Raw genomic sequence first — 26,199 nt, 5'->3', positions numbered from 1 at the left:
TAAATTAATAAAAGAAAAAACCCAAACAAAAGTTATCACAGGAAGTAAAAAATAAGAAGAAAATGGTAATATAAGTAAAAAGTTTATTTATTTTCAATATATATAACATAAATAACAAGAAAACAGGTATAACTGGATATAAGTTTGGAAAAGAACATTAATTCCCTCAATTTCATAATCATATTAAATATTATTATATCTAGACTATAAATATACTGGCAATTGCTTTTTATTTTAGTATGTATAGATATAAGCTGAGTTAGTATGTAATGGAGTTATTAAAACTCAATACTAAAAGGTAGACGTGTGAGGTAAGGGAATAATAATATTGCTTTTAATTTCATGGTCACAAAAGAAGACTACGGGAATAGAACTATTGGAAACCTTTAAGGGTTGGGGGAAAAGGAAGTAGGATATGTAAGCTTATAAAGAGGGAAAGATTAAATGATATGTAAATAGAGGAGATTTGGGAAAGATAAAAGGGGTCAAAAAGATGATTTTTGTTGTTACTATATGACATGTATGTGTAATGACTCAATAAAATATAAAGTCAGCCTTAAAGTATTTTATTATTACTAATGCAACATTATATCTACACAAATTTTAAAAGTTTCCAAAACCAAAATAAACAACAATGGCGACAGTGGACAGCCCTGTCTGGTACCTCTATATAGTGAAGTGTTCTTTGATCGTTAATCAAAACCCTTGCCAATTGTTTGGTGTAAATAGATTTTATCCAATTTATGAATCTTTGACCTACATTTAACCCTGTCAATGTATTAATGATAGAATCCCAGTCAAGGCTGTCGAATGCCTTTTCTAAATCCAGAAAGATCAGTGCGAGCTTCCTGTCGCAGTGCAAATCAAAATGTTCAATAATGTCTAGTATATATCGTAAGTTTTCTTTTAAATGTCTGTTAGGCAGGAAGCTGCACTAATCCTTCTGTATTATTAACTGCAAAACTTTTTGCAGTCTGTTTGCCATGATATCCATGAACAGCTTATAGTCCAAGTTGAGCAAACATATGGGTCTATAGTTCTTAAGAAATATCAATTTCTTGACCTTCTTGATCTTGACCTTACTTTGGAATCAGCATAGTATTTGCCTCCTCCCGTGTTGGTGGCAGATCATCGCTGTTGATCGAATTCATCACTACAAGAAGGGATTGGTTGATTTCATTTTGGAAGGTCTTATAGAAACTAGCAGTAAAGCTGTCCAGACCTGGTGCCTTGCCACTTTTTGCTCTTTGAATCACGCTGTTTAATTCTGTGATGGATATCTGTCTATTCAGCTCAGCTATATGTTCTTTCAAGATAGGGATTAAGCCTGTTTTCAGGTACGATTCTAATTCTCTTCTCACTGATTTTTTTTTTTTTTTTTTTTTTTTTTTTTTTTTTTTGGCTGAAAGATCTCTTTAAAGTAATCATAAGTTGCTTGTTTCAAGCCTTTTGAATCTGTATAAGTTCTTTGTCCATCATTAATCTTGTTTATTTTTTTCCCTCTTTGTTCTTAGTTTTTGGGCCAGCCATCAACCTGGTTTGTTTGCTTGCTGGAATTGTTTAATTCTTATGTTTCTCATCATATTGGCCAAATCTTCCGCATTCTCCATATTATATTGTTTCTGCAGTATTCTAATTTCTCTTATGATCTTTTCACTATTCGGGTTTTGTTTTAATTCCTGTTCTTTCTTGGCTATTTCGTCAGTGATTTGTGTTATTCTGGCCCTTTTCCTGATTAATACCTCTTGATATTTTTTAATAAAAAAACCTCTAACCACCGCTTTGCTGGCAGCCCAAACCATCTTTATGTCAGTACCCTTTTTTACGTTTTCTAAGAAATAGTTTTTAAGTACTTGCCTGGCTTGTTCAACAATTTTTGGGCAGGTTAGTAGATAATCTTGTAATTGCCATCTAAATTCTGAGTTTTCCTTTCTTATTGTCAGGAGAATCGGATTATGATCAGAGTATGATTTTGGTAAGGTTTCCACTTTTCTAATTTTTGGAGATAAAGGTTTAGAAACGAAAAACATGTTGATTCTAGAGAAGGCTTTATGCCTCTCCAAAAAGAAGGTAAAATCCCGTTTCCCTCCATATTTGTATCTCCAAGTTTCAATTAAACTCAAATCCTGCAAAAGCTTGAAAAAGGATGTCGGGAGCTTCCCCTGGTTCTCTTTTATTACCTTGGGTGATAATCAGTCAAGTAGTGGATTCAGTACTGCATTCCAGTCACCACATAAAATTATGTCAGTATCGTTATAATCTTGTAATACATTTCTGAGATTTTGAAACAAGTTTACTTTCCCATTATTTGGTGCATAAACTGCCACCAGCACAACTTTACGCTCGTTTATACTTATCTCTATGCCAATATAGTGGCCGTCTTTGTCTTGAAATAGCTGTTTGGATTGTATTTTGTTTCTGACATACACCACTACTCCTTTCTTCTTTTGTTCGTTTGCTGTGACATATTCTATTCCTAGTTTTTTTTTATTTCTTAGTAATCTTTTATCCTTCTGTTTAATGTAAACATACGATGTCGTATTTTCCCTTACCTAGGTGGTGAAAAACCTCTTTCCTTTTAGTTTGTTGTTCAAGACCTGAATATTCCATGAGAGTATGCGTAAATTCGATGTTAGCTGTGACATTTAAACTTTATACAGTCCTTTATTTACCCTTGTGTTTACATCTTCTTCGTCTCGGTTTGCTTTTCCCACTTTCTTCCACACTTGTCTCGGCACTTAGTATTTGCTCTGTTTCTTCTGTCTCTTTTATTTCTTGCTCCTCTCCTTCTTCGGGATCTGTTTCTCCTGATTCTGATTCTTCTTCCTCTTCTTTATTTTCTGAAGTAACAATATCCCTTTCCTCTTTTCCCTCCATATCATCTTTTGGTGTTTTATCTTGTGGCTCTTCCTCATGCTCCTCTTCTTTCCTTCCTTGTGTTTTGGATTTATCTTCTTTCATCTTATTATTTGTTTCAATTTCTCTTTCATATCTTTTCCAAAATTCTTTAGCTTTGAGGACTGAGTTTAATTCTATCCAACGTTGTTTATAGAAGACAGAAATTCCTTCCAGCTTTTCCCATCTATATATTATGTTGTGTCTGCTTAGTTGGTTTGTTAGGAATTTGTAGCCTTCTCTTTTCTGAAGAATCCGCTTAGGAACATCCTTAAAAATCCTGACTTCGTAGTCTTCTATCATGAGTTTTTCCTGATAGCTTGTTTGTAATAATAGATCTCTTACATTTTGTCTTAGAAAATATATAATTATGTCCCTCAGAAGGCCTTTATCTCTGGCAGTCTTTGAGTTGATTCTGTAGATCTTATTTGTGCTCCAACTTATTTCTTGGATGGATATATTCATGTATTCAGCGAGGATTGTTAAAAGTAAGTCATACAGATTCTCTCCTTGAGTTTCCTTTACTCCTCTAAGCTTTAAGCAGTTCTGTCCGGATTTTTTCTCTTCTAAAGCCCTCATATCCATATATCTTTCTTTCTCTGTCTCTTGCTCATTTTCTGAACAGTGTCTTCTGTAAAATTAGCTCTTTCCTCTAAATTCTGTATTCTTATGTTTACCTGACTTATTTCATTTGTAACAACTTCCAGAGTTTGTCTAATGTCCTTCAGCTCCACCCTCAGATCTTTCTTTATATCAGCTCTCAAATTTTTTATCTGTCTTGCCAGATTTTGTTCCATATCTTGCCTTACTTTCTTCCAAAACAGAAGGTTGTTCTATGGAGAATCTCCTCTGGGAGTAACTGGAGACTTTGTGTTTGAGAGGCAGCCGCACCTCTTCTGGCAGCTGCAGCCATTTAGTGATTGCAAAGTAAAACAGCCTCTAGTAAGTTAATCTTTTAATCGCCTTAAATTCAAAAGCAATTCCAGAAATTTTAAGTTCATAATATACTCAGTCAAAATAAAGTCAGTCAAAATCCTCAGACAAAGTCACAGTTTCCCCCGATATTTCCTGATAACATATGGAATTAGTATCCAAAATTAGCATTAATGTCTCAGCACTAGACTTTTGAGTTTTGGAGGATAGAATGTAGCAATAAATTACACTAAAGTACAATAAGTCTTCTTACTTTCCTGAATAAGTCCTTAATTTTCTTTTAAGTTTAGACAAGGGGAGGTTGGCTTCCATGCGACAAACTTTGCAAAATTCAAACTTGATTTCCCAAAGAAGGAAAATGGGACTAAGTTCTTTCCTGCTGCTTGGGCTCCATTGTACTGTGAGGTTACCTCTTAGTGAAGTCTCTCTTGTTTGTCCACCCAATAGTTAGAGGAAAAAACACACTTATCTTTGCTGTTGCTTTGTGGCTGATAAGCCTTGTAGTTTTGCAAAGGATTGAAGTTAGTGTTGGGTGCCTGTTTGGCTGCTGCTGCGCTGCTGGTTTGAGCCTCAGGTTTAACCTGGGCTGGCTCCTTGGCTCCTCTGCCGCGGACCTGCATCCTCCATCTGGCCCTTTCTTTGCTCTGTCCACAGCCCTCTGGAGCCTCTGTGGGCTCCCCACCGCAACCCCTCTTCCCAAGGGTATAATAGCTGCTTTAAGGGTCCAAAAGTTGTTCTATAGGACCCTGTTTTCTTTGCAGCACCGCCGCGCAGAGCGAGCGTTCCCCTCGGAGCTCCGAGCGAATGCTCCTCCCGCCTCTGCGCCAATCCTGGAAGCTCCTCTAAGGCTGACTTTAAAACAACATGAATAGGACATAATAAGTCTAAATTAGAGGAAATTCTCTGGTCAAAAAACGGTGTAACAGTATCAATTTTGTATAAATATCTGTTAAATCATTATACTGAGGATGAAATTCTTAAAGAAAACATGGTGACTTAGGCGCAAAACGTAGGGAAGGTGCTGGACCTGAAGCAGTGGGAACATTTTAGACTATTAGACTGAATCATACTTTGTGTCACGATATAAGGGAAAACTACTACAAAATATTTTACAAGTGGTACTTGACACCAGAAAAAAATGCAAAATTTATAGCAATACTAACAGCAAATGTTGGAAAAAAATTTAAATGAAGAAAGGAACATTATATTATATCTGGTGGATGTGCAAAGAAACTAAAAAAATTTGTATGGAAATTCATAGAACAATCAATAAAATATTACATATCCAATTAAACCTGAGATATTGTTACTAAATGTGATAGATCAGCTAGGAAAAAAACATGGTTGTGTACTGTGTTCTACATGATATCATCTGCCAGATTGGTTTATGCTAAATGGTGGAAAATCAAGGAAGTCCCTAGTGTAGAGAAATACTTTTTAAAACTTTATGAAGCTTTAGATTTAGATAAGATGATGAGAAAACTAAGAGATGAAAAATCAGATAGATTTCTAGAGGATTGGAATTTATATATTTAGAACATGAATGGGGTCATCTGACTACAAATTTGATCAAGATTGAATAAATTTAGATTACTGAATACCAGAAGGGTGAGGACTTAAAAAGAAAAAGGCAGATAACAAAAAAATTTATAAGAACATGTAAAAGATAAGATTTCCTTTGTGGATGCGTGGATACCAACACAAAACAAGGTAAATAATCCATAATCAAAGAATTAATTCTCAGTGAAATGCAAGACATTCTAGAATTTTTTTTCCCCTGAAGAATATGACAAACTTGTTTTTCTTAAATAGTGGATGGAAATAGGTGAGTGAAGATATAGGAAGTCAACCAGTAACATGTGTAAATAGATGTAAGAAAATACTGAATCAAGGGACCAATTTCCTTTAAATTGTCCTAATTTGTTATTTAACGCTACATTGATGTTGATCTTTGTCTTATTTTTTTTCTTTTTACTGTTTGTATATATTTTAAAACCAATAATAAATAAATAAATAAATAAATAAATAAATAAATAAAAATACTGAAAATAAAATTTAGAATTGTTACAACAAAAAAGAAAAAGAAAAACAGCTTTTTTTCTTGTGAAGAGGCCGAATATCTCACAGGGGTTCGTAGCATCTGAACAGCTTGTTTTGTCAAGAATGAAAAATTTAGTGAGATTCCTTGTTGTTGTTGTTATACCTTGAAGTCATTTCTGACATATGGCAACCCTAAGGCAAATTTATAATGGGATTTTCTTGGCAGAATTTGTTCAGAGGGGGTAGGCCCTCCTTTCCTCTGAGCCCACCCAGTAGGTTTCAATGGCTGAGTGAGGCTTTCAACCCTGGTCTAACATTCAAACTACTAGACTGTGCTTGCTCCATGATGTATGAAATGTTAACAGCAGCAAGTTGCATAATTTCATTATCCAAAAAGTGAAAGAGTCTACAAAGGGATCAGCTATTTTGGATTGATCCTAACCAACATGGATAACCTAATTAATGGGGTGCAAGTGGTGGGATCCTTAGGTGGGAGTGATCATACTCTCCTAGAATTTGTTATACAGTGTAAAGGAAAAGCCAAGCCTTGTCAGAGACACATTCTAGAATTTAGGAGAGCCGATTTCAGTAAACCTAGGGAAATCCTGGGGTTGATTCCATAAACATGAATAGTAAAAGAGAAGGGGGTTCAAGAGGGATGTCAGTTTCTCAAAAGGTAAATATTGAAGGCACAATTTCAAACTATGCCAATGAAGAGGAAATATGGACGATGTCTTAAGAAACCAGGATGGATGACTAAAAAACTTTCAACTGAGTTAAGTTTTAAACAAAAGATGTATAAAAAATGGAAAATCACCTAAGAGAAATTCAAACAAATAGCTAGCACATGTAAGGGTAAAGTCAGAAAAGCTAAAGTGCAAAATGAGCTCAGAAAGTTTGAGAACCATAAAAAGGCCTTTTGGAGATATGTCCACAACAAAAGGAAGAATACAGAAATGGTAGAGCCACTGTGTGGAGAAAGTGGCAAAATACTGACAGGGGACAGAGAAGAGTGAGAACTACTCAACACCTTCTTTGCCTCAGTCTTCTCACAAAAAGAAAAGGGTGTTCAAATTGAGGGGAATAGAGCAGAGGACACAATGGGGGAAACACAGCATATAATAAGTGAAGAAGTAGTACATGAATATCTGGTTAATTTAAATGAATTTATGTCTCCGGGACCAGAGGAACTACATACAAAGATATTTAAAGAGCTGGCAGAAGTAATCTCATAGCCACTGGCAATAATCTTTGAGAACTCCTGGAGAACAGGAGAAGTCCCAGCAGAATGGAGGACAAACTTCAAAAAGGGAAAAAAAGAGGATCCCAACAATTATTGTCCAATTAGTCTGACATCAATACCAGGAAAGATTCTAGAGCTGATGAATAAACAGAGAGTCTGAACATTTAGAAAGGAATGCCATAATCACAAAAAGTCGACATGGGTTTCTCAAAAACAAGTCATACCAGCCCAGCTCACACAAACGAGATAGCCTTATCTCAACAGACCCACAGCCTTGTCCCAAAAAAATTAATCTGATTTTTTATTTTTGTATTTAAATTGCCGGCTTGGTAGATGAAGGGAATGCTGTGTATATAGAATGTATTGATTTCAGTAAGGCAACCATTACAATGCAACCATTAAGTGCATTTGTAATTGGTCGACTGACCAAACCCAAAGGATCCTCAGCAATGGGTCCTCTTCATCTTGGAAAGAAGTGACCAATGGGATGCCACTGAGTAAGTATGATGGAGATGACAAGCAAAACAACTATATTATGCAAATGGCAAGGGATCCAAATGTCCAAACTTTACCTTTCTGAAATGTTTTTAGAATATCCAGGCCCATGGTCTTTGAAAAGACTGCTATTTTTATCATCTGTATCCTAAATAAAACAAAATAAAAACCTTTATGACCTACCTAAAAAGAATTTAGAACAATGTATATGATCTCATTTTGCTATCAGAACCCTGTTTTGTGGGTGGCCAGAGACCCCAAGGAGCACTCAAGGGACAGGTCACAGCCTAGCAGCAGGCTAAGGAGGTGGCATTGGACAGAATATGCCCAACGGACAAAGCAAAGTGGTTATAGGCAGCTAAAATTCTAACTCATTTGAATTATAGATTAATTGTATGCATGTCTACTCTGAAGTAAGCCCCAGTGTAATAGCTTTCCCACTTTGGAACTCACAGTTCAACAGCTTTCCTGGCTGCATAGCACAATTCCATTCTATGCAAGGCATTCAAAACTTAAATATCTTTAAATCCCCCCCCCTCATCTCCAAAAATTGGTCAGCAGTAATAGCAGATTAGTTTGCGCTGAAAAAGTATTCCTCTTAAGCCATATCTTTGCCACAGGGGTGGGCAACTGTGGAAGGCTAGGGGGCCACATTACCCAGGAGGACCACACTCCACCAGCACTTCCCAGCACAAAAATCAAAGAATTCTCCACCCTCCAACTTTATCTAGGGGATGGTGGTGTTTTTGCCATGTTTTTACCATTTTAGGCCCTGGAATGGCTTTTTAAACAAGGGTGGAAGTCACTTTGTGTTTACTTTCTGGGTTTTTTTAAAGGGACTTTCCAGGGGGTTATATTGGTCTAGGAAGGTAAAATAATTTTGGCGTGGCAGGGCAAGGAGTGGTCTGGGCCCACAAGCAACACTTTGCCTGGTTCCCCTATCCCTTTCCTAACTGCCAAGGAATGCAGAATTGCACTGCTCTAACCATTACCTGGCATAGACTTTTTTGTATAAACAACTATTTTAGCATTTTCATAGCTGCCTGAGGGTTTGCCTCTAGCTGACCCGAGCAGCAAGAGTAACATTTGCAACTCTTGGCAGTGGTTCTCCATTCTCCAGTTCAAAAGTAGGGGCTTCTAGAGTATAAGCCATGAACCTACAGGGTATTTAAAACAGAGCACAAAGGGCTCAGTTAATTATTTAGTAGCCAATCTGTACCTGGAAAAAGCTGACAAATAGACAGGGGAGGAATTCCCACATAACAGCTGCTATTCTCCCAGCTGCTTTTCTTCAAACTCTGTTCTAGACACATATATGATATAGGGGAAAGTGGCTTAGATTAAATGGTAGAAGGAAAAAAGAAGGGGGAGGAGGAGTTAATCATCTTTTGTCTTCCACTGTAGATTTAACCTTGGGCAGATGTAAATGATACTGAGTTCCACCAAACTCAACAGAACTTTAGATATACAGTCGGCCCTTCTTATACACAGATTTTTTATACACGGATTCAAGCATCCACGGTTTGAAAATTTTCAAAAAAAGTATAAATTTGAAATATCAAACCTTGATTTTTCATTTTTATAAGGGACACTTTCTATGTCATTAAATTTAATGGGACTTAAGCGTCCACAGATTTTGTTATCCATGGGGGATCTTGGAACCAAACCCCAGTGTATAACAAGAGTCCATTGTATATAGGATAGCACTGTTTAAAAATCGCAGCTTCATCTCAGAGCAACCTTTGTATTTGCAAAACTAAGGATTTAATCCTTTTAAATTCCATAAATAAACCAAATGTGAAACAATGGGTTAATATTTTTTAAATAGCAAAATAAATTTAGTGGTGATAACAAAATAAATATGGTATTTCTTTCAATTTCTACCCCCACTTGGCACCCCCACCCCCGAAATATTTTCTACAGCTTCAAAATATTTCTGCAATACTTCTTACTGCTGTTTCATGTCATCAATCTGTATTACAGAGATATATACACAGCAAGTCAGTCAGGTTCCCACAAATGTCTCATTTACCTTGCTGCACATTTGACTGGATTCTTCCTGGCCTTGGAAATCTTGCTGTATTCCTAGAATTCCCAAGTAACCACATTCATCTAGAAATAAGAATTATTAGTGAACAAATGAAAATCTCAGTGAAATCTAAAAGTCTGAGAATGCTGTCTATTTAGGCTGCGATCCTATATTCACTTAACTGTGCATAGCCCCCCATGAATTCATGTGGCTTAAGTATGAGATGTGTAGCAAGAAGATGTGTAGCAATCCCACCTGTTCTTGCATAAGGAAAGCTGTCAGGCAATGTCTAATCTGAATCTGTACGAGCACAACAGAAAATAAAACATCCTGGGTCAGGATGAAGAATTCATCCCTCTAGAACAGAGGGATACAGAATCTGATGTAGACAGAACACATGTTTTTCAGCTAATAAAGATCAATGAAGAGAAAACAGTTCTACTTACCTAGCTTAGCCAGTACATTTTGACAAACAGAGAAATGGAAAAGAACAAAGAACTGCCACTTAAAACCTATGTCTTCTTCCTTCAATCAAGCATTGATATATTGGATAACTTAAAATCATATACATGTTACAAGTACACACATTACACTCTAACCTCCATAGCTAGACCAGAAACCTGATCTACAGATCTCTGTATAGTAATGCCATATAAGAGAAATGGACCCAACCTTATACAGAAGGTAGTATTCAAAGTCGTCCTTCAATTTAAGAAGAGTTTAATTTGGGAAAACAGCATTATCAGGCATGTATGTCGTGTCAGTACTCAGGGGGATTTATATTACATATGACACAAATTAATCAGATGCTACATTGCTTTGTAGCAGAATTGTCAACTGCCACAGTTCTCTATAGAGCCTTTTCCCTAGGCTTCTGTGATGTCATACAGACTCAGATTACATAACTCTCCCTGGGAATAGCATGAACCACACATAACAGAATGGGGCTCTCTTGAAACACACAAAACCCAACAGCATATTCGATAGTGATCATACTACTTAGAAAATTTGCCCTTCCATTCATTTGTGTAAAATAACTAATATTCAGAGTCAGAGATGCTGCAAATGCTTTATTAAGAATAATGCTTTATGACAGATAAACACTAGTAAAAGGGTAATAGGCTTCAATATAAAAAAAAATATGACAAAATCTTACGGAATTAGTGATAGCGTCAAGGCTTTCCAAATCCTGTGTACAACAGGTACAACTGGGGGTGCCTGTTGCCTCTCCACAAGTTCTTTAAAAATGCCAAGTTTTACAAAAATGATGGGACAAGCTACCTACAGCTATGGCATAATTCATAGTCCCACTTGCAGAACACAGCAAGAACCTAATTAAAAAAGAGTTACTCTGTACCTCAAATTTTTCATCTGGCACTGTTCTGAAATCTCAGCAGACAGGACCAGTAGTGTGTATATATAATGTTCTTAATTGCTGGAGGTCCATAAAATCTGATTTAGGAAGTCAACATCAAGGATTTTCTTCTAGTCTTCTCATATAAGTTTGAAGTTTAATGAATACTGCAAAAGTCTGCATTCTTTATGGCATTCCCCCCTCGTCCTTATTTATACTATTAATTTCTTTATCTTATCCCTACTACTTTCATACCAAATAATTAATTAATACTATTATGTCTTTCACGTTATACTATACCAATCTACTATTATTTATACAATTAAATTCAGACATATTCAAGATTTTTAAACCAATACAAACAAAAGAGCCAGCTTGGAGGATGACTCGGAGGACTCAGAGGATGAGCCAGAGCCCCTGGGACCTGAACCTGTAATTGGGGAGCCTGACGCTGGCCCTAGCTCTGCTGGAGCAGAGTCTGTGGCCCTTCCAGAGGTTCAGCAGTTAAGTCTGCCTGGGGTCGGGGCTGTGGACATAGAGGAGGCTCTGGGAAGTGTGCCTACCTTCAGGGAGCATCAAGCCGAAAGAGAGGGCCTTCAAGGATCACAGAGGCTTTATCAGAAGCGCGTTTGTGAACAGACACACCTGAAGGCCTGCTGCTTGCCTATTTAGGAAGCTGGAGCATGTATGGGTCTTTACCAGTGGGTTATCTGCCTTTTCTATAGGAAAGACTTTGTCTCTGGCTCCTATGGCTTCTTGGAACAAATTCTTGTTTCCTCGATTGCTGACTATCTTGATCATCCGGAAACCTTGACCTTGGACTGTCTTATTGACCTGCCTTTCTGATACCTTGAATCTCAGACCGCCTGACAACTCTTTTGGTAATCCTTCTGCTGATACTGCTCTGAATCTCCAAGTCTGCTTGCACTGACTCTGCTTGCACTGACTCTGCTATCTGGGGGTTTGTTTGTTTAAGAACTAGCTGGCTTATCAGCCATTTGGCTGCTTTCCTGGACAAGTATTTAAATCACTTTTCCAAAGCCAGGTGTATTTCTTCACTTTTTTTCTCTCTGATTATACCCCTTCCATATTTTCCATTCTTTATAAAAAAAATTCCAAAGAGCCATTTTTAGTAAATATGTCAATTTGTCCATTTCATATAAGTCCATCATTATTAGCTGCCATTCCTCGATTGTGGGACATTCCTCTTTCTTCCAGTACTTAGCGAACATTGTTCTTGCCGCTATTATAGCATAATCTTCCCATTCTTTCTTTCCAATTTTAAGTTATCCGTCATATTCAAAAGATACATTTTAGCATTAGGTCTTTCTTTAAATTTAATTTTTTTTTCAATTCTATATGAATTTTTTTTCCAAAATCTTGTAGGTTTAGGGCAGTTCCACCACATGTGTAGGTAGGTTCCAACTTCCTTTTGGTATTTCCAACATATAGTTTTATTCTGTTTAAACATTTTTGCTAACTTATAGGGGGTTAGGAATCATCTATACATGGATTTATAGATATTTTCCCTTAATTCTACACTTATAATTTGTTTAATTTTACCTATCCAAAGTTTCTGCCATTCCTCTAGTTGTATTACTTCATTTAGATCCTTAGCCCATTTCAACATAAATTCTTTGACCATTTCATCTTCCAATTCAAACCTGGATATTAATTTATATAATTTTGAAATCTGTTTTTTGGGCACCTTTATTAATTTTTCTAATTCAGGTTAAACTAAGCCAATTCCTTCTTCTTTCATATCCAACAAAAATCTTTCTTTAATTTGTCTATATGCAAACCAGTTACATGAATATTCCTCCAACAATAATTCTTCCTGTGTTTTTTCTTTTTCAAATTTTGTAATATCTGCATATGTCACCCAAACATTCTTTCTAAATTATTCCCTTGTAAGCATCGCTTCATTAGTGGATACCCATAGGGGGCTTTTTGAACACCATTTTTTTCTTATAATTTAACCAAATTCTTATCATACATTTTCTAAGAAAATGGTTATTGAAATTGCTATCAAGTTTGGTTTTCCCATTTAAAAAAAAACATGCAATCCAAATTTCAAATCATTTTTCCAAATTTAAATTTCTTTTATGATCTAGTCTAATCCATTCTAGCATCCAATCCATTACACAAGCATAATAATACCATTTTAAATTTGGTAATGCTAAACTCCTTTTATCTATCGAATCATATAATATTTTCATTTTTACTCTTGGTTTTTTGTTATTCCAAATAAATTTGGATAAATCTCTCTCCCAAGTCTTAAATGGTATATCATTTGTTATGTTGGGTAGGCTTTGGATAAGAAAAATCATTTTTGGTAGCACTAACATCTTCAAAATAGCTACTTTACCTTTACCTAACCACGAAGTATTAAGTTTTTGCCATCTTTCCAAATCTTTTTAAATATTTCTCCAAGTTTTCTCATAATTATTCACAAAAAGTTCCATATTTTTGTTGTAATATTAATCCCCAAATATTTCACAGATTTTTTAAATTTGAAATCCAGTCTTTTCTTTCAATATGTTCACCTCCTCTTTGCTCAAATTCATAATTAACATTGCAGTTTTTTCTCTATTAATTTTATTTATACCTTACCAAATTTCTCAAATGTCTTCAACATAATTTAATTGCTTTCATTTGGATTCATTAGTGTTATAATTAAATCATCCACATAGGCTCTCAATTTGTATTCTTCTTTTTTCAGTTTGAATCCTTCTATTAATTGATTTTCTCTAATATTATTTAATAAAATTTCATTAATTAATATAAATAAAAGAGGGGAGAGTGGGCAGCTTTGTCTCACTCCTTTATGTATTGTGCATGGGTTTGTTCTCTCACCATTAATCCAAATTCTCGCTTCCTGTTCTTTATAAATCGCTTCTATCCAAAAAAAATTATTACCTACTTCTAATTTTTTAATACTTCAAATATAAATTGCCAGCAAACATTATCAAAATCTTTCTCTGCATCTATAGAGATCATAGCCAATTTTTATCTATCCTTTTTTCATGAATTTCAATCAGATTTATCAAATTTCTTATATTATTTTAATCATTCTGTTTGGTAGAAAGTCAGATTGATCTAATCCAATTGTTCAACACTTTTTTAAATCTTTCAGCCAATATAGATAAAAATAATTTATAATCAGAATTTAACAGGGCAATTGGTCTAAAATTATTAATTGATGTTAAATCCTTTCCTTATTTTGAGATTAGAGTTATATCCAATTGTGTCCATGTTTGTGGTATGTTCTCAATCATAACTTCATTCATTATTTGTAATAGTGGTCCTCTTACATATTCTTGACATTTTTTGTAGTATTCATTCGAAAAACCATCTGGGCTGGGAGTTTTCCCTCTTTTACTTTTTTATCACATCAAACAATTCTTGTAATGAAATTGCCTTGTTCAATACTTCTGTTTGCTCTACTGTAAATTTCTTTAATTTTTGAGAATTCAAATATTTTAAAAATTTTGTGTTATTTATTTTTGGGTCTTTAAACAATTCTGTAAAGTAATTTAGTAATGTTTTAATCATATTCTTATTTGTTATTAGTGTTTCTCCTTTAATTACAGAAATTGTCATTTTTTTCTAATTTGATAAGCCAATAATTTCCCCGTTTTATTTGCCAATTCAAAATATATTTGCTTAAGGAATTTTAGGGGTTTTTTTATCTCCTCTACTAATGACACTGATATTTTTTTTTGTACATATTTCACCTCTTGTAAAATCTTTAGGGTTTTTTTTAATCTTTTTTAAAGAGATCTTCTCTTTTTTTAAATTCCTTATTTAGCTTCTTCAATTTTTCCTCTTTTTTTTAATTTCTGACATCTTAGACCAAGTTTTATGTGGGTTGGAGAAAAAAGTATAATATTTACAATTTCCATATTTCATTCTCCATATATCTCCAACTACCAATAATTCTGTTAATTCAAAAAAATCCTGATATAATTTTACTTGGTTTTTTGGAAACTTTTTTTCTGTGAATCTACCTAAATTTGGATTTGTAACTCCATTCCAATCTCCTAACAAAATTACAGATTCACAATCTATTTGGATGAGTTTTGATTTTAACTTCCTATAAAATTTATTTTCATTTTCTAAAGGGCCATATACAACTATCAAAATCTTCTGTTCTTTATATATTAATTTATCTCCATAAATTTCTCTTGCTTCATATTTTGAGTTTACATATACTACAACTCCCTTTTTTTAAATTTAGAATTTGAAGAAAAGTCCTGGCCTAATTTACTACATCTTAAATGTTTTTTATCTTTATCTTTTATTCTCATTTCCTGTAAACAAATGATATCCAGCTTTAATTTTTGTAGATAGTGGAAAGTTTTTTTCCCTTTATCCCCTAGGGTATTCATCCTCTGAACATTCCATGTTAAAAATTATATTCTGCCAGGATTCAAAAAAGACAACTTTTATTTTGTTAATTTACATTTATCAAAAATTATTTTCCTGATGTTAAAGAAGATGGGGTGGAAAAGTTAAAATATCTTCCGTTCTCATTCAAATCTTTCTTCTCCCTTTGTTCTTCTCTTCTCAGTCTTCTTTCCTCTTGTACCAGATCTTGATCATCAAATTCCAATTCTGGAATTAATAATTCTTGTGAACTTCTTCTTCATCAACACCTTGCTCTTTTTCACCTCTCAGATCTGTGTTTGAGTTTCCAATACCAGCACCACCACTTTCAAATTTTTCGTTATCTTCCATCTCTGGGGGATGTTCTCTTTTCATCTGCCTTAAAAAATTCTGTGCTTGTTCTGGGGTGTGTATTCTGACTCTTTTATTTTTCCACCAGAAGGTAAGCCCTTCTGGAATTTCCCACTGGTAGAGTATACCTTCTCTTCTTAAAAAAGAAGTCAGTCCAATTTAATCTTTTCTTTTTTGTAAAATTCTCCCCCGGTATAACTTCAATTCCCAATCTTCATACTGAAAAGGTATTTTGTTATGTACATTCAAAAAACTATCTCTTACAGTTTTCCTTACAAAATAAACAGCCACATCACGATGCAGTCCTTTTTGTTTTGCAGTTGATGAGTTAGCCCTAAACAAGTTGTCTATTTCATTCTCAAAAAATTCTGGATATTTCACTTCTGGCTGGGATTGTTGGCAATGGTGGATCGCCTCTAGGAAGGTCCAGGAGGTGAGATCACTGCGCAGGGCTTCCCCTTAAAAATTTAAAATAATAGGTATTGAAGAGGAGGACACCCCAACCCTTGTGAAAAGGAGGGGTTGCCTGGTTCACAAAGGGCTCCAGAAATCCCGATCAGCGAAGCAAAAAAGAGTGGTGACAGAGGAAGCTGTCCCCTCACTGGAGAGGGAGAGGAGACAGAGCTGAAAGGAACTGTGCGATTAGAAGCCGTGTTGAGCGACTGGCACAAAACCACCACCATCAACAAAAAAAACAGAACTAAGTAAGCTAACTATTTAATAAAGATCTTGTGAACTGAGAAAAGGAAAAGGAAAAATCTGAGAGGATAGCTACATAAACAAAAGAATTTTTCTTTGAGAACTAAAAACTCTAAGTAAGAAAAGAGGCAGAAGGAAGGGAAAAAGTAACAATAAAAATAAAACAGATAAAAAGACATAAAGATTTAACTTCCTACAAACTTTGTTTCAATAAGAACAAAAGTAACAAAGGAAAAGGGGTGAGAGTTAGAGTGATAGCTACATAGAAAGGAAAGATAAATTAAGAAAATCTAGACTCTACCCCATGGTTTGGAGAAAAAGAACAACTATTTCTTGACAAACGGGAAAAGGGGGTCACCTTTACAATACATTGTTAAGACTTGCCTTTTGGTTAATAATTACAGAAAAAAACAGGAAAAAAGGAAGCTTTGTTTGCAGTGAATTGGACTGAAGAGAGAGCAAAATAGACCGGTTTTATAATGCAGAAATAGACTGGAAGACTATATAAACATGTGAAATTTAGAGAAAATTGTGATTCATCTTAATAATTCAGTCTTGGTAAACAGTAAAAATTTACTTGATACAAGACACGCTTAATAGAGTTATACTCCTTAAAAACCAGAAATAAAGATTGTAACTACAGCTGAAGGTCATTTTAACATTACCAGATAAAGACATTGAGCCTAGCCAAAACAATTGTGAATCCAAGGACACATAAGAAAACTGTAAATCACCGAGGAAAAAGATCAGACATTGCACAATAACAACACCTGGTGGTAGAGAAAACTTACTACAAGAACAAATGAGGAGAGAGAAGAATAAATCAAAAATTGACCAACAATGCCATCTAGTGGTGTGTGTGTATGTGTGTGTGTGTGTGTGTGTGTGTATATAAAACAAATAAATAAATAAAACAAAATTTTAAAAAATTATCACTATAACTAAATTATAATAAAAATTGGGGAAGAAATTTAAAATAAAATAATAACAAAAACAGGGCTAATAGAAGCCATGGGCAAGGTCTAAGACCTTGGGGATGGAGGAGGGGAAGAAGGGATAGGTGGGTTAAATGGGGAAGGGGGGGAGGGACGGGAGGGAGGGAGGGAGGGAGGGAGGGAGGGAGGGAGGGAGGGAGGGAGGGGGGAAATGTTTGTAGGGGTAGTGCACTGAAGAGCCTAGATAGAAGATGTAGAATAGCAACATGGATAACAAAATAAGGATAGCAACATTAAACGTGAAAGGACTGGGGTCTGTAATTAAAAGGAAAAGGATTGAATCATTAATGAAAAAACAGAAAGCGGATATTTTTTTTATTCAGGAAACGCACCAAGTGAAATCAGGATCGTCGGAATTGAAGATGAACTGGGTTGCCACATATGAAAAAGCATATGGTACTTCTAAAGCAAGAGGAGTAGCAACCTTAATATCTAAGAAATGTGGGTTTGATATACTAAAAGTTAAGTCAGATGAAAAAGGAAGATTTGTATTGGTGCAAGGAACGATGTGGGGAGAAAAATACTTGTTGGTAAATGTGTATGCTCCAAATGAAAATCAAATGGAATTTTATGAAAAAGTATTTAAGGAAATGGAGGATATGCAGGGAGATTACACAATTATGGCAGGAGATTTCAATATGGTCATGGATAAGGTTAAAGATAAATCAGACCCAACAATAAGGGACAGACTTAATAAGATTACACCTTTGAACAAAATAATGAATAGGAAAGAATTGAAAGATGTATGGAGATTGATTAAAGGAGATGAAAAGAACTATACTTACTATTCAGCGGTTCATAAAAATTATTCTAGAATAGATTTCATTTTTGTATCCAAAAATATGATGTCAAGGGTATTAAATAGTGAAATAGAAGGAATAAAAGTTACAGATCATGGAATAGTAAACATGGATTTCATAACTAAAAAAAGATTATAGAGAAGCAAAAAGATGGAGGTTAGACACTAGTATACTTAATAATAAAGAAATAGTGAATAAAATAGAGGAAGAATGGCAGGTTATATGGGATATTAATAACAAAGAGATTTCTCAAGCTTTATTATGGGATACTATGAAAGCAGTGGCAAGAGGGATTTGTATTAGGGAAACATGCAAGGTAAGGAGACAAAAGGAAGAGAGGAAAATCAAATTGGAAACGGAAATTGAAAAATTAAATAAGGATTATATAAAGAATAGAAGTAAAAATATATATATAAAACTGCAAGCGAAAAGAAAGGAATTAGAGAAGATAGAAATAGATCAGATCCAGAAAAATTTGATATATTTACGGAGGGAGTTTTTTGAATATAGTAACAAAAATTCAAAAATGTTAGCAAGATTAACACAAAAAAAGAAAGAGAAAAATCTGATAGGAGTTATAAAGGACAAAACAGGGAAAAAATGTATGCTGATGAAAGAAAAGATAAAGATATTTGAAGAATACTACAAAGATTTATATACAGCAGGGGATAGTTCAATTGACAAAATTGAGGAATATATAGAGAAAAATTGGAGAACAAAGATAGAAGAAGAGGATAAAGAAATAATGGAACAACCAGTTTCGAAAAAAGAAATTGAAGAAGTGATAGATAAATTAAAAGGAGGGAAATCACCAGGAATGGATGGATTAGGACCAGAATATTATAAAACTTTTAAAAAGGTTTTAATACCTAAATTAGAAGTGTTATACAATAAAATTTCAAATGGAGAAAGGATCCCACCATCATGGGACCACTCAATGATAATATTGATTCCAAAACCGGATAAAGATTTGTCAGATCCAGGTTCATACAGACCTATATCCCTTATCAATCAGGATGCTAAAATATTAACAGCCATAATGGCAAAAAGAATGAATAAGTTTATATATAAATATATTCAAAATGATCAATGTGGATTTGTGCAAGGAAGACAAATGTCAAATTTAATAGGAAGAGTATTAAATAAAATAAATATAATAGAGAAAAGAAAGCAGAAAGCAGGAATAATGGCATTAGATATTTATAAAGCTTTTGATTGTGTGGAATGGCCAGCATTAAAAATAACGTTAAAGAAATTAGGTATGGGAGAAAAGTTTAGAGGATTGATAGATCAGTTATATTTAAATAACACAGCAGTAGTAACAATAAATGATGGAATAACAGAACAAATTTCAATTTCTAGAGGAACAAGGCAAGGATGCCCTCTTTCCCCGGTTTTATTTGCAATAATTATTGAAATATTAGCAAATATTATTAGGGAGGATAAAAATTTGGAAGGAATTGGGATGAGAAAATTGAATAAGATAAGTTTATTTGCAGATGATACACTATTAACAATTAGAGACCCCTTGGAAAAAATGAATAATGTGAAAAACCATTTAAAGGAGTTTGGACAAATGACAGGACTAAGAGTCAATTGGAATAAATCAGAGCTAATGTTGTTCAATTATCCAAAAACGGAAGAACAGGAATTTGTAAAGGATGGAAAGATAGATATAAAGGTAAAAGATACAATTAAATATCTAGGAATAAAAATTACAAAAAATCTACACAAATTAGAGGATCAGAACTATAAAAAATTAAGAATAGAAATTAAAAGGAAATTAGAAGAATATAAAAATATAAAATTATCATGGTTCGGTAGAATCGCATTAATAAAAATGAAAATTCTGCCTAAGATTAATTTTTTGTTTAGGATGTTGCCAATACAAATATCAGAGGTTGAAATTAAAAATTGGCAAGTATTAGTGAATAACTATTGTAATGGGAATAAAAAAGCAAGGATTAATAAAAGATATTGGTATAAACCCCAAAAAGAAGGAGGTTTGGGTCTCCCAAATTTAAAATTGTACTATAATGCAAACCAAATAAGATATATTATAGATGGAATCATAGAGAAAGGGGAATTAGATTGGTTAGAGATGGAAACAACAAGAATAGAGGAAAAATTGGAAAATATAATTTTTAAAGAACTTACTATGAAAGAAATGAAGGAAATAGAAAACCCCTTTTTAAAGAATATATTAGAAATTTGGAAAAAAAATAAAGAAAAACTAATGCCAGCTAATTCACCTTTAACACCAGTTATAATGCTAAAAAACTTTCCAGTAAATTTAAAGGAAGAAGTAGAGAAATTAGTAAAAGGTCAAGAAATATATAGGATAAAAGAATGGATGAAGATTATGAGGGAGAAAGGGAAAATAAAGGAGAAATTGCAAGGATCAAAATTAACTTGGTATAATTGTATTCAGTTGGAACAATGGACAAAGAAGTATGAGAAAAATATAGGAGAGATTAGAGAATACACAAAATTTGAACAGTTGATTAGGCAAAGAGAAAGTATAGAGGCGAATGAAACTTTGAAAGGGGTCACAAGTGAAATATATAAATTATTATTAAAATATAATGAGAAAGAAGATTATTTAAAGACAACATGGGAGGATGATTTAGTACAAAAAATAAATGACCACGAATGGGGGAAAATTTGGAATCAACGCCATTTAAAATTTTATTCTATACGAATAAAAGAGAACTATTACAAAATAATTTGGAAATGGTATTTAACGCCTGTAAGGTTAAGTCATATAAATAAGAATTATTCAAGGTTATGTTGGAGAGGGTGTCAAGAGATAGGCACTTATATGCATATGTGGTGGGGTTGCAGAACAGTAAGGAAATTTTGGCAAATTGTATTTGAGGAGATAAAAGAAATAACAAAAATTGATTTAGAATTTAGTCCAAAGATAGCGTTATTATCTCTATATGATAAAATTAACTGCACCCAAGTTATAAAGGATTTAATTACAAATTTATTAACAGCGGCGAGATTAATGATAGCAAAAAAGTGGAAAGACCAGGGAGATTTACAAATACAAGATTGGTATAGAGAGATTTGGCAAATAGCAATTAATGACAAGTTAACTAGTGAAATTAAGTTTAGAAGAGGAATAATCAAGAGAAATGATTTCGAAGCAATATGGAAAACATTTGTACAAAAAGTTTTAGGAAAAGAAGGAGGTGTTTTACCACCAGAGGAAGAGTTACAATTCTGGAGATAGAGTAATAAGAAGACAGGCTCGGGTGATGGGGAGCACTTGGGGAAGGGGGAAATTATGAAAAATATATGATGAAAAGAAATATGAATTAAAGTTAGATAAAGTAGTAAAGAATGGAATATAAAGGGATATACTATATGTATGGGGAATATAATGTAAAAGTCTTTTTTATATATTATTGTAAGGTGAATTTAATCAATATTTTATCAATTTATTATAATAACATGTATTAATTTCATTCTACCAATAAAATAATTAATCAGAAAAAAAAAACAAATTAAGAAGAAGAGAAAATGGCAATGTCTTTGAGAAAATATACAACTGTGCAATCAGCTAACCAACAAAGAAGACCATCTTTAGAGTATAACTCTAAACAAGTTGCACAAACAGCGATTCTGGATGAAATTTAAAAACCGAACCAAGGGGTGCAAGATATGCAACATGAAATGAGAGAAATGAAAACAGACTTGAAACATGAATGTAAGACAGAAATTAAAAGCTTAAAACAAACTATTGAGAAAGTAACAAAGGATTTAAAAGAAACAGACACAAAAGTGGAAATATTAGAAGTAAAAATTAAAGAATTGGAAGACAAGACACTACAGTTATCACTAGAGCAAGAAAGGGGGAAAGACCAAAGAGCTCTTTCTGATCTGAAAGCAAGAGAACATTGTCTTAAAATAAGAAGACTTAAAAAAATACAAAATGAAGATCTGTATTTTATTCCAATTTTGGCCAGTTTTTCAGAAATTGTCCTGGACTGCAGCCAGCACACACAAACAATGCCAATAAGAATGGCTTAGCAAGGCAAATAGCAAAGCAACTGGAAACAGTCCACAAACCTTGCAAGGAGTGAGCTTTAGAGAGCAAGCCAAAAGCCAAAGCCGAAGTCAGGAAAACAGAGGTCAGAGTAGTCAGTCCAGTCTAGGGTCAGGGCAGCCAGAAGGTAGCAAGAGTCCAGTTCATTCCAAGGTCAAAAGTCAAGGCAACAAGGAGTCAGGATACAAGAAGCCAGTGCCTGCAGCAATCACACCAAAGGATCATGCAATAAACTCTAGCACCGAGTCAGTGTCTCCCAGGTGGTTAAGTAGGAGACCCTCTTCTCGGTGCCAGCTGAGACTTGTTTGCCAATTGTCTCTCAGCAATTCTCATGAACCTGCATCTGTCAGCACTTTCAGCCCTGCATTGCCTAAAGGAGGGAACGTCCAGGCCTGGTTCCTCCCCAGAGTCACCACTAAGCTGCTGTACCACCAGAGGAATCCCATCAGCACTAGGACCTGGCTGAACCTCCTCCTCTGGGGCTGGGAGATCAGGGCTGGGCTCTGGCAGAGCAGAATTAACACCTGGTTCAGCCTCAATTACCCCTTGCTCTGGAGTAGACCCATCCTCCTCCTCATCCTCCGAGTCCTACTCTTGCCTGACCATGACAGAAATACCATGTGCTGATTTGATAAAAGGCGTGGATAAGATCTTCAGGATCAACTCCACAATCACAAGGGAAAGAAATTTGCCAAGAGACATTTCGATTTATTTTATCCGAACCAGAACTAAAGAATTGATCTTAGGAAAAAGCTACAAAAAGACTTGTGGTAGACAAAGAAGAATTGATGATCTTAAAAGACATACCTTCGAGAATTTTTTTTAATAGTATTTATTCATTTTTCCAAATAACAAATTAAAAATTTACATACAACAGTCATACATGGAGTAAGAAGAGTACATCGATCTCTCAGAATTATCATACCTATGCTACTCCTTCCCATTCTCCCCTCTATCTCTCCTATTTCCCCTCCCTTCTCTCCTAAACCCCCCCTCTTCATACAGTCTTCACTCACTACTTCCCTACCATCAGAAACCTTTAATTCTATATCTATTGTTCTAATTATCTAAAATAGAATTAAGTTCATGTCATTTACAATTTGTTTTCTGTTTAAATCAGAAAGAGAAAAATAAAGCAAACGGAATAGAATAACATCTTCACCCTAATCTCTACAATCTTAGCCTCAGAGTGCGTAACATTAGGATCATTACTGTTAAACAATGTAAAACTTCCCAGTTAATAAACCATATAAGTGTTAAGCATTTTTCCCTTAAAAAGAATTCATACCTAGGCTAGCTATGTTCCCCCACGAGTTTTGGAAGTACTTAATTACTTTCTCCCAATCTTCTACAAATGAATTTGATGGTTCATTTCTTATTCCCCTAGAGAGTCTGTCCAGTTCCATCATATCCATGAGTTTAAATCTCCAATCTTCCTTCATCGGGATCTCTTTTAGTTTCCATCTTTGAGCATAGATAAATCTTGCAGCTGATAACATGTAAAATAAAATTTTACCAGATTTTTTTCAATATCTAGGTCAGTTATATTGAGTAAGAAGACTTCAGGCGAAAACTTAAGCGATAGAGACATCGATTTCTTAATTTCAAAATAAATCATTTTCCAAAATTGGTTTGCTCTTTTACACGTCCACCACATGTGGTATAACGAACTCTGACCTCTCTCACTTTTCCAACATAAATCACTGCAGTTACCGTAAATCTTACTAATTTTTTCCAGGGTTAAGTACCACCGGAAAAAGATTTTGTAATAATTCTCTTTCACATTTTGGCTGCATGTATACTTTAGTCTTTTCACTCAAGTATACTCCCACTGCTCTAACTGTATGGAGAATCCAAAGTTCTGAGACCATTTAATCATGTTCTCCTTTATGACTTCCTCCTCCATATAATATTTCAGGATGCATTTATATAATCTAGACAAAAGAGCTTTCTTATTTAACATAATTTCCCGTTCCAAATCTGAGTCTGTTTTATTAATACCACTTTGTTTTTTATCCATAATAAAACGTTCTCTTAGTTGTCTATAGAAGAACCATGTAATATCTCTTCTTGTCTCAATCACTTTCTCATTGGGTATCAACTCATATCCAGAACCCCCAATTTGAACCAAGTCTTCATACAACAACCATTTTCCCTCCTCAATGATGTTAAATTTAAAAAAGGCTTCATGTGGAGACACCCATAAGGGAATTTCAGGGCAAATTCTTTTCCTATATTTTTTCCATACTTTAAGAAGAGGGAATCTCACTACATGATTATTAAAATCTTGATTCATCCTTTCTTTTTCATAGAAGAGATATGCGTGCCAACCAAATCGTAGGTTAACACTTTCTATATTCAACAGATCCTTATCCTTTAAAGTTATCCAATCTTTTATCCACATTAGGCACGCCGCCTCAAAGTAAAGTTTAAGATTCGGTAGTGCAAGGCCCCCCCTCTCTTTAGAATCTTGTAGATACTTCATTTTAATTCTGGCCTTTTTACCTTTCCAAATAAACTTTTGAAGGCCCTTTTGCCATTCTATAAATGATTTATCATTTCTAATAATAGGAATGGATTGAAAAAGGAAAAGGAATTTTGGAAGTATATTCATTTTTATCGCTTCTATTCTCCCTAGGAGAGATATATCTAAATTTTCCCAAGATGATAGATCTTTCTTAACCTTTTGCCACAACTTTTCATAATTATTGGAGAATAGTTCAGAATTCCTATTAGAAACACAAATTCCCAAATATCTAACTTTATTCTTTATCTTAAAGCCTGTAACAGATTCTAATTCTTTTCCCTGTGCTATAGTCAAAATTTTGGTTATAATTGCAGTTTTTTCCTTATTTATTTTCAGACCCGAGATAGATTCAAAGATTTTAAATTCTCTTAATAATTCTTTGGAGTCATTAATAGGGTCACTAATAGTAACAAGTAGATCATCAGCAAAAGCCTTTACTTTGTGTTCTGTTCCTTTAATTCTAATTCCTTTAATCTTTGAATTATTTCTCAAATTTTGAAGAAGAGTTTCAATAACTAATACAAAAAGTAGAAGGGACAGTGGACACCCCTGCCTTGTCCCTTTACAGACATTTAATGATTCTGTTTTCTCACCATTTATATTCAATCTAGCGTACTGTTTCTGATAGGTAGCTTCCACCCATTGGGTGAATTTCTCTCCCAAGTCAAGATCTTTTATAACACACATTAATAACTCCCATGAAACATTATCAAAAGCCTTCTCGATGTCAAAAAAGAAGTCTGCAATTTTTTTTATCAATATGGACCTCATGGTATTCAATTAGATCTACAACGTGTCTAATGTTGTCCTTTAAATATCTTCTTGGGATGAATCCTCTCTGGTCATTATGTACTACATATGGGATTATTTTTTTATTCTCTCAGCTAGAATACTCGCAAATAGCTTGTAGTCATTATTCAAAAGAGAGATCGGCCTGTAATTTTGGATCAATGTTTGATCTCTTCCTTCTTTAGGTATTAGTGAGATTACTGCCTCTTTCCATGTCGCGGGGAAATTATCTTGATTTAGTTCATTCATCAGATTTTTTAAATGATCCACCAATTCCATCTGAAATGTCTTATAATATGTCGAAGTAAATCCATCAGGAGCAGAGCCAGATTTGCTATTTTGGATGGCATATAAAACTTCCGCAGCGGAGATTGGTTGATTTAATAAATCTCTTTGTTCTTGAGAAATTTTGGCTAGACCGGCTTTTTGAACATATTGGATTACATTGTTCAAATCCTCTGTTTTGTGGCTATATAATTTCCCATAAAATTTTTGAAAGACTTTCTTGATCTTCTGTTGATCTGTATTGATCTTATTGCCCTCTTGTATTTTTGTTATTATATTTCTATTTTTCTTTTCCTTTCATTTGTAAGCTAGCCACTTCCC

At 34.2% G+C, this 26,199-nt stretch overlaps 1 protein-coding gene across 1 annotated transcript in view; it reads right to left on the bottom strand.

The window, feature by feature from the left end:
* Positions 1-26,199, bottom strand: part of LOC149319002 (tyrosine-protein phosphatase non-receptor type 20-like) — an 86,768-nt gene that overhangs the window by 59,295 nt on the left and 1,274 nt on the right. The window contains exons 2-4 of the mRNA XM_089508370.1: positions 23,281-23,344; positions 9,639-9,718; positions 7,684-7,754 (exon numbers count right to left, since the gene is read on the bottom strand). Coding sequence (XP_089364496.1) covers positions 7,684-7,754; positions 9,639-9,718; positions 23,281-23,344 — 215 coding nt within the window. The remainder of the gene's footprint in view (positions 1-7,683; positions 7,755-9,638; positions 9,719-23,280; positions 23,345-26,199) is intronic.

This window comes from Sceloporus occidentalis, unplaced genomic scaffold (genome assembly GCF_023333645.1).
Source record: "Sceloporus occidentalis isolate IW3139 unplaced genomic scaffold, rSceOcc1.0.p SCAF_2, whole genome shotgun sequence".
NCBI lineage: Eukaryota > Metazoa > Chordata > Lepidosauria > Squamata > Phrynosomatidae > Sceloporus > Sceloporus occidentalis.
This window is presented reverse-complemented; position numbering and strand designations above follow the sequence as displayed.